At 41.5% G+C, this 12,657-nt stretch overlaps 1 protein-coding gene across 1 annotated transcript in view; it reads right to left on the reverse strand.

Moving 5' to 3' along the window:
• Positions 1-12,657, reverse strand: part of EXT2 (exostosin glycosyltransferase 2) — a 129,406-nt gene that overhangs the window by 115,935 nt on the left and 814 nt on the right. Inside the window, exons 2-3 of the mRNA XM_031459755.2 lie at positions 4,691-5,256; positions 3,432-3,521 (exon numbers count right to left, since the gene is read on the reverse strand). Coding sequence (XP_031315615.1) covers positions 3,432-3,521; positions 4,691-5,226 — 626 coding nt within the window. The 5' untranslated portion in view covers positions 5,227-5,256. The remainder of the gene's footprint in view (positions 1-3,431; positions 3,522-4,690; positions 5,257-12,657) is intronic.

The following is a 12,657-nucleotide window of genomic DNA, read 5'->3' on the forward strand; positions in this document are numbered from 1 at the left end:
CTGTTACTCTGTCCCTGGAGCCCCAGCGGGGTTAGGGAGGGGGTTAAGCACCAGCAGTGGGAAAGCATGTCACCCGAAGCAGGTTGCATATCACACATGTGCCATCTCGTCCGTGATCTCAGAAGGAGCCACCACTGCAATCGGTCAAACAAGCCTCACACCCACCCTGCTGCTGACAGACCTCGGCTCTAAGTCACTGTATCTTCTTCTGCCAGGGTTTCCCTAACATTATAATGCAGAAAAACTGTATGCATCCCTTGCTTTACAGAACACATGTTTTACATTGACTGAAAAGTGAATTTCTGAGCAGCACATTCTGTTTTCCCATTATGTCTCCCCAAATCAGAGATCAGTTTCAAAGCTGCAAGAGACTGAATAGAAAATTCTCAGCTAAGAAAGTATGGCTGTGATGACCACAATGACCACACTCATACTAGGTCAAGTGCTCTATCAGTCCAAGTGTCCACCAGCATCTTCAGCACTTTTGGGGACTTGCTGACTCTGGGACATCTCCGTCATGGAGCCCTCCTCCTCACGGCCTCGTGGACTCCACCATCCCTACCTCAGGTCTTCCCCAGATGCTCTCACAGCTCTCCTCCTCCCATCCGAGGATTCACAGAATCTAAATATAGTTCGCCTGCAAGTGTATCTTTTGCTTCCTTTTAAACTACGCAAGTAATCAGGCCTGCAAATTCCTTAAATATAAAGCTCCAAGTTCTGAGAGCTATATTCAATATTCTGCAATAATCCATAGTGGAAAAAAAATAAAGCCTCAAGCTTCAGATTTTGGGGGGAAAAAAAGCTGACCAATTCGATTGGTTATCCTCATTTGTTTACTGACACAAACAAACAATTTAAAAAATAAGTGTAAAAAAAATTTATGAGACCAGCAAATTTGATCAATGGCTAGATATTTGGTGAATATCTGGTGATATTAAAGAATTACTATTAATTTTTTTAGGTATGAAATAGTATTTTTGTTATGTTTCTTAAAAAGCTCTTATCACGCAGAGTCTCAAGTGAAAATATTTACAGATGTAAAGATATAACACCTAGAATTTCCTTCTAGATAATCTGCGGGGCCTGGAGGGAGTGAGAGGAGTACAGATGAACTGAGTTGACAATTACCAAAGCTGGACAGTGGGTACGTGGAGCTCACTGAGCTAGTCTCACTTCCTTTATGTAGGTTAAAGATTTTCCATAACAAGTTAAAATAAATAAATATACACTCACACAAAAGTAGACATTTATGAGGGGTATTCACAAAAAAGGATAATAAAAAGCTAAGGTTAAATTACACAACCTGGTGAGAAAACAAAGTTGAGTAAAGGAAACAAAGATCAGCAAAGCTGGGCACTGAAAAGGTATAATTTGCTCTCATTTAAATTAAAATAAAATGGGTACGTGTATATATATGTGTGTGTGTGTGTGTGTGTGTGTGTGTGTGTGTTCGACTATAAATCCATCAAATAAAGACTAGAAAAATAAACAGTATTTGAGAATGGTGATTACCTCTCCGTAAGGGAGTAAAACCAGAGCAGGATTTGAAATAGATTTAAACAGTATAAAAGATACACTCACTGAGCTGACCTTTCCTTGCATATCCCCAAGTCAAATAATTCTTAAATAATCACACCTACGACTTTAGACTTGAAGGGAATCTTAGAAACAGTCTAATCTAGCGTATTTTCAAATTTCTGAATAGTCAGGTATGCAGCTCCTGCTAAAACCATTCTACACTCATGGTTCTTGCCTTCTCTAAATCCAGGAGCAAGAACAAAGGATAAGAAAAATTAACAAGCAAATCTACTATTCCTTACCCCAACCAGAAGACCACCTAGGCTTCAAAATGAAATTTCCCATATGCAAAGATAAAGGAGGACTATACGGTGATTCATTACTTGCTATAGGATTGCCTATAATCACTTACAAAAATACAAGCATAGGGAAAACGATTTAACCTTCCTGATCCTTAACACCTAAGCACCAGCAAGAACTTAAACTCTCTCCTGACTACTTGACACTTTCCTGCAGAGAAATGAAACCTCATTTAACATGTGCACTTGATAAAAATAAAATCCTTCTCCCATGCAGATACATATACCAAAATGTCAGCAAAAAGTGAAATGTCCCAAACAGAAATAAGCTCTTCTCAAAACAAACCCAGAACAGCAGGTGAAGACATTGCATTCCTAACAGCTCTTTCCCTTCCCTTCTCTATCCTCTGAAGTATTTCACTTTCCCAGAACAACCAAATGCATAAAACAGTAGCCCACTCAGGAATACGGGGGCTGAAAGCCAAACCAGGGATATCCTTGTGTTCAGCTGGTTTGTGCAGAATTTGTGTGACCTGACTGCCCTCTACCGTCCAAATTGGTTTCTACACCAAAGCTGAGGAATGGTCCTGGGTGTATGTCTCTTCCAGTGATAATTGTATTTCCAGATAGAAACTCAACACTGACTCTAGATAATCACTTAAAGCAAAGAGGGCTTAGATTTAATCTTCTGGGAAAAGTGGTACTAAGTGTAGATCTTCATACATGACAATGTTGGCTTCTAATCAATTGAGAACACAGCTGGCCTCAGGCTGTTCTCTCACCTTTTTCTGTAACAATAATTTCAAGAGTTAAACATCAACTGTAATAAAGTTGGTTATTAACGAGCTCATACATACACTTAAGAATAATCCTCTACTTTGCATATTGCCCAGGACCCTGATGTTGGGCCCAAGCTTTCTGCTCTTGTCAGAGCCTTGAACCAAGTATGAGGAGAGGAACCGTAAGCAGCGCCTCCCTCCTGAGTTTTCCAGGAGGCCTCCAGCCAGAGTGGTGCGGTCAGTGCACAGGAGGGCCGATAAAGACAGTAAGTAAATGAACTCAGAATCACAATCGTGCAATCATGGCCACCCCACAGCACATCTGCCTGTTTGGAAGTTTTATTAGGAGGGAAGGAAAGAAGATCACTGCCTGAAACAACAAAGTCAGTGCTAATCAGAGCGCCCTCACTTCCCCGACCTCACAGGCTCCAGGTATCCCTTCACACATCCACACCCCCTCCCTCCGTTAGCTCTACTGCCCGCAGATGCCCTGCAGTGCGAGAGCCCTGACACATCCCAGCGATGAACAAGGCCTTGGGGGCTGGGGTGCTGCACTCAGGAGAGCAAAACCCAGACCAAGGAAACAAGATCGCTTTTTAAGGTGCTCCGCTAGAACCAAAGCTCTAATTGGCTTCCCACAACAGATTGAGGCAGGCCCCAATGCTTCTACATCTTGAGGAGGGAAAGGCCTCAGACAATTTTCCACTTTAACAAACAATTCTGATTCCACAGTACGTCCCGGTGGGCGTAGGAAAACGATTCCACACGAACAAAAGGGTCTGAGTTTACTGAATCCTCAGAAACTCATCACAAGGACAACCTCAAATACACCTACCTGTCTCTGGGGACATCCAGAGCCGTGTTGTAATCTGGGGGGCCTCCTGGCAACATGTTGAACAGCAGATGATTTGTACCTCGATCCCACCTATTAAGAGATTCAAAATGTAGGAGAATTCACAAGTCAACTATGAAGAAACAAAGACAAGTAAGCTCCTGGATGACAAGCAGCAAGTATCTCCAGCCCATATTAGGCCACTTCTCTGCAGGTATGCAGAGTGAATGCCTGGACGTCCCAACAGTGCATCAGGCACAGGGCTGGCTCCTTGAAGGGAAAACTGGGTAGATGTGTACTTCAAGCCTGACCACTGCAGAACTGCTTACAATAATAAATACCTGAAAACTATCTGAATGCTTACCATCTGGTTAAAGAAACAAAACAGAAATAAAACACAGAAGGCCAGTTAAATACATAACGGAATGTATGCAAAATGGAATACTATATAACCCTTAAAATTATATAGAATTGATATATAAATATGAATTTTTTTGAAATCTATTCATGCTATATTAAGGGGAAAAGGCAGCAAAACATGTTTTGCTGTGTGATTCCCATTCTTGAGAAAAACGTATATATACACATGCATATATATATAAACATCTATACAAGAATGTATACATTCATGCCTATGTGTATATATATATATATTTTAATTGAAGTATAGTTGATTTACAATATTGTGCTTATCTCCGGTGTATAGCAAAGTGATTCAGTTATACATATATATGTGCATATCTTTTTTTTCAATCTTTTTCATTATAGTTTATTACAAGATATTGATTATAATTTCTTGTGCTATATAGTAAATCTTTATCCATTTTATATGCCTATGTATTTTTTTATACAAAAAATGACTTAAAACAATATTAAAAGATTAATGATTATCTCTTAGAGGCAGGTTTATGAAATGAATTTTTGAATTCATTCTTCTTTTTGTTCACCTGTATTTTCAGTCTTTTTACAGTGAATGTGTATTATAAAAGTAACAAAGAACGAGGAAAAGTACTCAAATTTAAAGGGGAAAGTATGGGAAGCCATCCTTAGCTTTTAAACGTTAGTTAGGAAGCGGGGAACCCACCGCGGCTGCTCGTGGTCAGGAGGCCAGGTGCTCCCAGCACCTACGAGGCAGCCTACAAGCCTCCTCCTACAAGGCAATCCCTCCTGAGAAGAGAGACAGGGGCTGGAAACCAGCTCAGGAGGAGAAGCACTCCCTCTCCCCCTCCTGCCCTTTGGTTCCCGGGAGGCTTGCTAGATACCTGGAGAGCTGGGCCAGCGCCTGCGCCGTCTCCTTAATGCGGAGCGTGTTCTGGTTGAGCACGTCTATGGACGGGACGAAGAGGCAGGCGCGGGTGATGTCGTCGGTGTAGTAGTCGCTGTCTGAGATGGCCGTGAGCAGCTCGTTGTACTCCCGGGAGATGGTGCTGCTGACTGGGACTCCAACGTCGTCCACGTACTTTTTCAGAGAGTAGATGTACACCTTGATCTTGTTCTTCGGGTTGAAGCCGCAGCGGTAGACGTCGAAACACGTGTGCATTCTGCAGCTGAGGTCCCCGCGCTCGGGGAGGGGGCTGTCGGCCGGCAGCCGCACCACCGGCACGTCGCGGACGCTGCGCTTCTCCACGCTCCAGTCGCTCGACGACTCGATGGAGTGCGGCCAGAACTGAAACATGCCCGTGGCGATGAGGCCCAGCAGCACAATGGAGAAGAGGGTGATGTAGTAGATGCGGTGCTTGGTCTTCATTCTCGGGATGAGGGCAGGACCCCGGATGTTGTACTTGACTGACGCACACATAATGACACACACAGCCTCCTCCTCACTCTCCTGGGTACCGGGAGGAGTGAGAACAATGAAGTTTTCAGGGTGGCAAATGACACTGGAAGGGGCTGCTTGACTTTGCATATACCTATTTCTTTCCCTGAAGTGGTCTGATGAAATAATGAAAAGGGATTTCTGACCCTTCTTATAAATAAAATAAATACCAAAATACTTTTTGTACATGAGTATATGCTATACGCTACATTTAGTATTTAATACTACATATAGTACTTAACAAAAATGTTGTTATATAATGTAAAAATGTAAGTATAACCTATAAATACATATTCTCTGAAAGCATAAGCTGGTAAATGTGTGGGACCAGGGAAGAGGGGCGCTGACCAAGCAAGAAAAATCAAAAGCGGAACAGCTGAAGACACTTGTTTCATTTTGGTTTTAAACACTTGCCTAACAACTGAAGCTTCATCAGACAAACTGATGCTTGGTTGTTCCAAAGCCTGCTTTCATTCATTCATTCATTCAGCCCTTGTAGAGCGCCTACCATGTGCTGTGAAGGAAACAAAGAAGAAACCAAAGGCCTACCTAAGAGGAATCAAGATGCTAATGAGACAGACAAAACCAGGACAAAATACAAAATGTAAAAAATACCACTAGGAAAATACCAAGAAAGGACCAAGGGGTATTAGAGAAGAAGATTAATCTTTAACCTTCAATAAAATACACACTGATGTTTGATAATAAAGGGATAGCTGGCACATTTAGACGGAAGGAAGAAATGAAGAAAGAAGTGAGGGTGAGGGAAGCAGAGGAGAAGGGAGGGGGAAAGAAAGGCCAGTGTGGTAGATCCATTTCTAAAGACTTAATGGTGGCAGTTCTTCCCAATGGTGAACATGCAACCACTTTTCCAAGCAAAAGATGGAATCTATTTCCCTTCCTCCTAAATTTGGACTAGCTTTGTGCCTTCCTTTGACCAAGGGAATGCAGCATAAGTGAGCTTCTGGGACTTTGGAGCCCAGGCCTTCCAAGACCTGCGGCTGCTGCCTTTGTTCTCCTGGAGGCTGGCTGCCACGTGGTGAGGAAGCTGAGCTCCAGGGTGAAGGGAACCTCAGGAAGACCCTAGAGGAGACTATGTGGAGCAGACATGAACGATCCCCACCAGGCTCTGCACAGATGGCAGAATCCTGAGCAAATACATGATTGCTGCTGTTGTAAGTTTTGAGGTGGTTTGCTACATAGTAATAGATAAAAGAAACAGCCAATAAGCATCATTGACTGATACAAAGAAAATTCTTAGTTCTCAGCTGAAAGTGCAGAGTTCCCCTGCAGACCACAAATTAAGATCCTGACCAAACAAGCCCCCCACATCTGATGCCCAGATACCTCGTGGGGAGGGGTGGCTGCATTATGTCACAGACTTGTTACTGCAACAAGCGACTTCAGCATTCCACGTGTCAAAATCCCAACTTTAGAATGCTCTCATTCTACTCACTGATCTTTCAGAAAAGCTATTAGTATAAAGAGAAATAACTGAAAAGCTCATAGACCACCTTAGGGTTTATTAACCATTTTCACTTTGGCTTAACAGAGTTTTCCCCAGTTATGCCCACTTTGTAAAACTACTTTCTACCTAGCCAGTAGGGTCTTGTCAAGCCTTGAATGTTGCAATCATTATCAACTTTTTGGGTACAATGTGCTGAATAGTAATAAATAATTTTAACCTGTATCTCTCTGAGACCATGATCTGGAACATATCAAGAAATGTGCTCGTCATGGAATACTGTATGAAAGTTCATACATTTTAAGCTTAAAGATGATCATCTTTGGGGTATATACATCAGCCATTCAATATATGCTAATTGATTTCAGGACAGAAATGCAGGCACCAGAGCTATTTCACTTTCTCTGTCATTCTAACAAGAGCAGGATGCTCCCGGTCTGACCCCAAGCCCAACTACTGCCAGGCCCACCCTAATGGCTTTCTTGCCATTCTATGTGTCCCTCTGGGAGTGAGAACCATGGAAGTCTTGGGACAAATGCATTCAAGGAGCTGCACTCTCCACATGTCCCATATCAGAACTTCCCAACAGGCTCTAAAGGTCTGTTTACATCCTTAATCAGTGCTTCTCAAACACCCAAATGGTAAGAATCGCACAGGGAGAGCTTGTTGAAACTGAGTGCTTGGTCCCAGCACTGGAGGATTGTATTAATAGGTCTAAAATAATGTCACAGAATCTGTCAATTAGCAAGTCCCTCATGTGTTTATTTTGTGCAGCCAGGTTTGAAATCTTTACTAATGTTAGACAAACTATTTTGAACACAGTGGCTTTCAAACTTTTTTTTTTTTTACTAAAACCTACAATAAGAAAACATTTTCTATTGTGACCAAATACAAACACAGATGTGTATGTATTTGACGTAAGTTTCACAAAACAATGTTTAACCTTAGTACATAGTATTAGCCACAGAACACGTGATGAACACTGTATTCTTCTACTTTGTTATCCTATCGCTTTTTAAAAATACTGGCCATAACCTACCAGAGGAATTATACCATCCAATAATTGACCATCCACAGTTTGAAAAATACTGTTTTCACACATAACAAAACAGGGGTTAAGGGAACAATAATAGTACCCATGTATTAGCTTTACAAACTTTCAAAATTTCAGATTTACTATAAAAAAGACATTACAACAAAATAAATCCAAAGAGAATAGAAGGAATTAAGTAATAAATAAAAACACAGAAATTAATTAATTAAAAAACAAATAGTTCAACAGAGCTAAAACTTTTTTTTAAAAACCTAATAAAATTGACATTTGACATAATTCTGGTAAGGTTAATCAAGAGGGAAAAAAGCACAAAGAAATATCTAGAATGAAAGGAGACCATAACTAAATGTATTTAAAAGATAAGATGGTATCAATGAACTTATACCAATATATTGAAAATTTTAATGAAATGGAAAAATTCTTTAAAAATATACCTTATCAAAACAGCCTCAAGGAGAAATAGCAAACCTGGATAATTCTATAATATTAAAGAAACTGAATCGAAAGTTTAAAAACTCTTCCTATAAAGAAAAATCCCAAGTCCAAAAGATTCTCCAAGTTCCACCAAACATTCAAGAAACAGTTAATTCTAATTTCACACAAATTACTCCAGAGCTCAGAAAAAAGAACATTCCTTAATCTACTTTTAGGAGCCTAGTATAACATTAATACCAAAAATCTTAGACTGGTGGTTCTCAAAATATGGTCTGGGGACTCTTGGGGGTCCCCAAGACCCTTTCAAAGGATCTGAACTATTTTTATAATAATGCTGACATTATTTTTTCACTTTCAGTTTCCAGAGGCTACATAATGCAAAGACTGAAGTAGACATGAGAATACAGCTGTCTTCTGTTAAGTTTTTCCAAACATAATGAAAGATATCAATGCACAGATTTAAGATGCTCAACTCTAAGCACTATATATAGAGAGACAGATAGATAGTTATATAAAACCAACTAAATATGTCAAAGTAAAGCCACCAAAAAGAAAGCCAAAGAAAAATATAAAAAGCAGCCAGAGGGGAGGAAATCTATTCAAGGTAGACTAAAAAGCTGTATGTAACAGGCAAAACCATAAGATATTTAGAACACAACAGAGAATATCTATGACTTTCAGGCAGAATCATTTCCAAAATAAAATGCAAAAAGTGCAAATCATAAAAAGATAAAATGATAAATTCAGTGTTACAATTAAGGATTTTTGTTCATCAAAAGACATTATAAGGAAGTAAAAAGACAAGCTACGAAGAAGATATTTGCAATAATTATAACCAATAAGGACTAGCCACCAGAAGAACTGCCACAAAGTAATGAGAAGCAAACAAAAATATCTAAAACAAACAAAAAAATAGAAAACTAGACAAAAGACTTAAACAGGAATTTCACTGAGGAGGAAACAAAAATGGTACATATACCTGAAAAGATGTTTAGCCTAATTAATGGACAGGGAAGGTAAACCCACAATGAGACATCTTCTACCCCTCAGCATGGGGAAATACAAGCTTCAAACAACACCAAGTGCTGGCGGGACCTGGAGCCACCGTAACTCCGAGGGTAGGAGTAGGACCTGGCTTCCCAGTCCCGAGTGGGCAGCAGAAAGGCTGGAAAGAAGCAAGGCTGACACCCACTATGTTAGAGTCCTAGGCATCACATTTTGCTTCGTACCTGTCACAGCTTGGGCTCCCCATGACTACACACTCCTACCCCTCCAATAAAAGAACCAGGGACAAGGATGCAGGGCTGGTAGTTTTACTCAGGAGCTAGAGAACAGAGCAAGAAGAGAGATGGGGAACCAGGGAAAGCCAACAAGAGTTTGTTATTAAGTTGGGTAACAGGGGCTCTTTACGAATCTTCTGAAGAACCACGCTGACTACACCACCTCCCTCAGAAGGATGAGAGGCCAGGGCATTTATCTGCCAACTCCCATCCACTACTGCTCAAGGGTTGTCTGGATTATGATCAGCTCAGACCCTGTATGTAACAGCCCTGGGTATTATCCTTTCCTTGATGTACCACTAGTCTGACAAAGACCTTGAGGAAGGACTTGGGGAAGATCTGTCTGTACTTTCAGGGACACTGCAAAGTTCTTCTTCAAAGAGATCCAGCCTCTCCCTCAATCCATGCAAAACAGGTCTGCGAGCTGGCTCACATCTAAACATCACTAGGTAATAGTGATTTTTCCACTGCAGCAGCTGACACCAGCCTTCTACTTGCCAGCTCTTGATTTTGTTTCTGATTCTACAAGTGAAGCAATACCCTCGCTGGCTGCCCACCTATACTGTCTACAGGAATGCCAGGCTCTATGAGCAACACAGTGGGTCCGGACACACCAGTTTCAAGTCAGGCTTCACTGCCTATTATGGATATTGCATCTACCTTGCCTCTGATGGTTGGTGCCACCTTCTGGCCTCTGCTGTTTAAGAATCCTATCATCCTCACTGAGCCTTGGGAACCCAGTTCCTGGGTCATACCTCATAAAGTCAACCCTGGCCTACAGAGGAGAACCAACATTGAGCTTCTCAAAGATGTTGGTCCCCTCTCTGGGATTCCGTACTACCAGAGGGAAGGGAGAACGACACTCTTCCAGGAACACAGGCAGGAGGTGCACCTCTGGCCTCAAACAGTAAATCTGTTTCAAACCTCCACCTCCCTGAACCTTCTGATCCCTTCCTCGGTATGCTGCCAACACAGCTCTGGCACCTACACCTCATTTACTCCAGACCAGGGCTTCTCAACCTCGGCAATACTGACATTTTGGGCCAGATAATTCTTTTTTGTGGGGAGCTGTTCTGTGCAATGTAGAAGGTTTAGTAGCATCCCTGGTCTCTACCCAATAGAAGCCAGAAGCAACCCCTCATTATGACAACTAAAATATATCCAGACATTGCCAAATATCCCCTGGGGAGGCAAAATGGCCCCCAGTTGAGAAGCGATGGCATCACTGTCATGTCCAAGCTTCCAGGAGCCTGCCCAGCAGCACATCAGGACCTTGTCCTTATCAGAGCATTAAATCCTGAACCACAAGAGGATGTTCCCCAGAGTCTCTCCCATTTGGCTCCATGGTCCACCACTATCCCTCCCCTCTTGGTCTGACACCCTCAATATTCATTTCCACGTGTGTTCCTCCAGCTCCTGCTGGTCCACATGGTCCCATGGGTGGCTACTCCCAAGGATACAAACTCACATTTCTGAAGTTTGCCTACACCGGCTAAGGAGCTCCTATAAGTCTGTGCCAAATAGCTGAGAGAGATGGAGGGCACTGGAGGTGAAATAAAAACTCTTAATAAAAGAAATGAGGGGAAAGTCTTAAATGAAAGAGGACCCTGTAACATGTGGTGCTTTAGAGACAGAGAACCTTCTTGGTGAGTACCCTCCCACCTTTAAGAGGCTTCACTACAGCACTTGCCAGGTTGTATTAATTGGTTAAGTAATTGCAAGTCTGTCTCTCCTACTGGTTGTCATTTTCACAGTCAGTTTTTACGCCTCTGCTCAATGTTCCTAGGATCTAATACCATGTTTAGAACACGTTTCATAGAAACATAAATGTCTGCTGAATGAAGGAGTGTCTCTATCCTTCCCAGGTCCATCAAGGCATGCACTGGTCAAGGTTCAAGTTTTGAGTAATTACATGGTGATGAACTATGATTATTTTCTTTCTTGAACTAGTTTCCAAAGGTGGGGGAAATGGCTAGGTAATTCCACAGACAGAATTTTCTGTACCCCATGCTCTCTCCACCCTCTTCTCCCCTAACACTGAGTTTCCCCGAAGAGGACAAACCAAAAGGAATCTTCTACAAATGAATGTTTGTTCCCTACAATACCACAACCTGGATCAGAACAAGAATTCCACAACAAACCTGACAAACTTTAGCCTCCTTGAAGCACATCAAACCTGTCCCTGCAAAATACACTGGAATCAGCTGGCTAGATGTCAAGCACTGAATCACTGGAAAAATCTTTTAGCCCCACTGTACTATCGGGATGATCTGCATTTTCTGTTCCTGGAATTATTTATTCCTAAACTTTGCCTGAATAGCCTTTCCTCAGCGCTTCAGGCTATTTCCAATCCAAATATTTAGTCCAATGTTTTCAGTCACAGTCTCTTGTCTTCTCAATCTTTTTAGAGAAGCCCTCACAGCTGAACTCTTGGGGCCGCTGGAAATTTACTCAACTGTTCCTGAAAACAAAGGAACCCAATATTGGCAAAAGCAGGAAAATCTGCAATTCATTGCCTTACCTGATAGGATTCTTTATAATTAAACTTTATAATTAAAGTTATATCATGGCTAACTTCCCCTAAAAAAAATTGTTTCTAATTTAAAAAATAAAAACCCGTGCCCTTCTGTGGGAATTATACTATAATGAATGCAATGCACATAATAAAGGAACTAATAACTAAACTTTGCTGAGGACATACTACATGCCAGGATCGGTTTTAACTTCTTTGTTAAATCATTTAATCTTCCTAACAGTGCCATGTGACAAGCTATTATTATCTTCATTTTACAGATAAGGAAAGTGTAACAGGAAGGCTAAATAACTTGCCCAATGTCAAATGGCTGGAAAACGCCAATGCTAGGACTTGGAGAATGGCAGTCTGGCTCTGGAGCCTGAGCTCTTAACCCCCAAGTGAAGCTGCCTCCCCTAATTACCCTTAAAAGCCTGAATTAGATACACCTTTTTCATTCCTCAATTAGCCAGCATAACTTGATAGATGCAAATCTATCCATTCATACCAGCATATGCAACCAGAAGGGTTAAGTCAGCGGAAGTGAAGAGTGATGGAAATTGAGTCATATATTTTATTACCGTAAACAGCCTTGGAGCTCTGAAATTTACAAACCGAGTCCAGTTTAAGTCCTTAGGGCACTCAGTTGCCTTAGGAGAAGAATTTA

This window comes from Camelus dromedarius, chromosome 12 (assembly GCF_036321535.1).
Source record: "Camelus dromedarius isolate mCamDro1 chromosome 12, mCamDro1.pat, whole genome shotgun sequence".
Lineage (NCBI taxonomy): Eukaryota > Metazoa > Chordata > Mammalia > Artiodactyla > Camelidae > Camelus > Camelus dromedarius.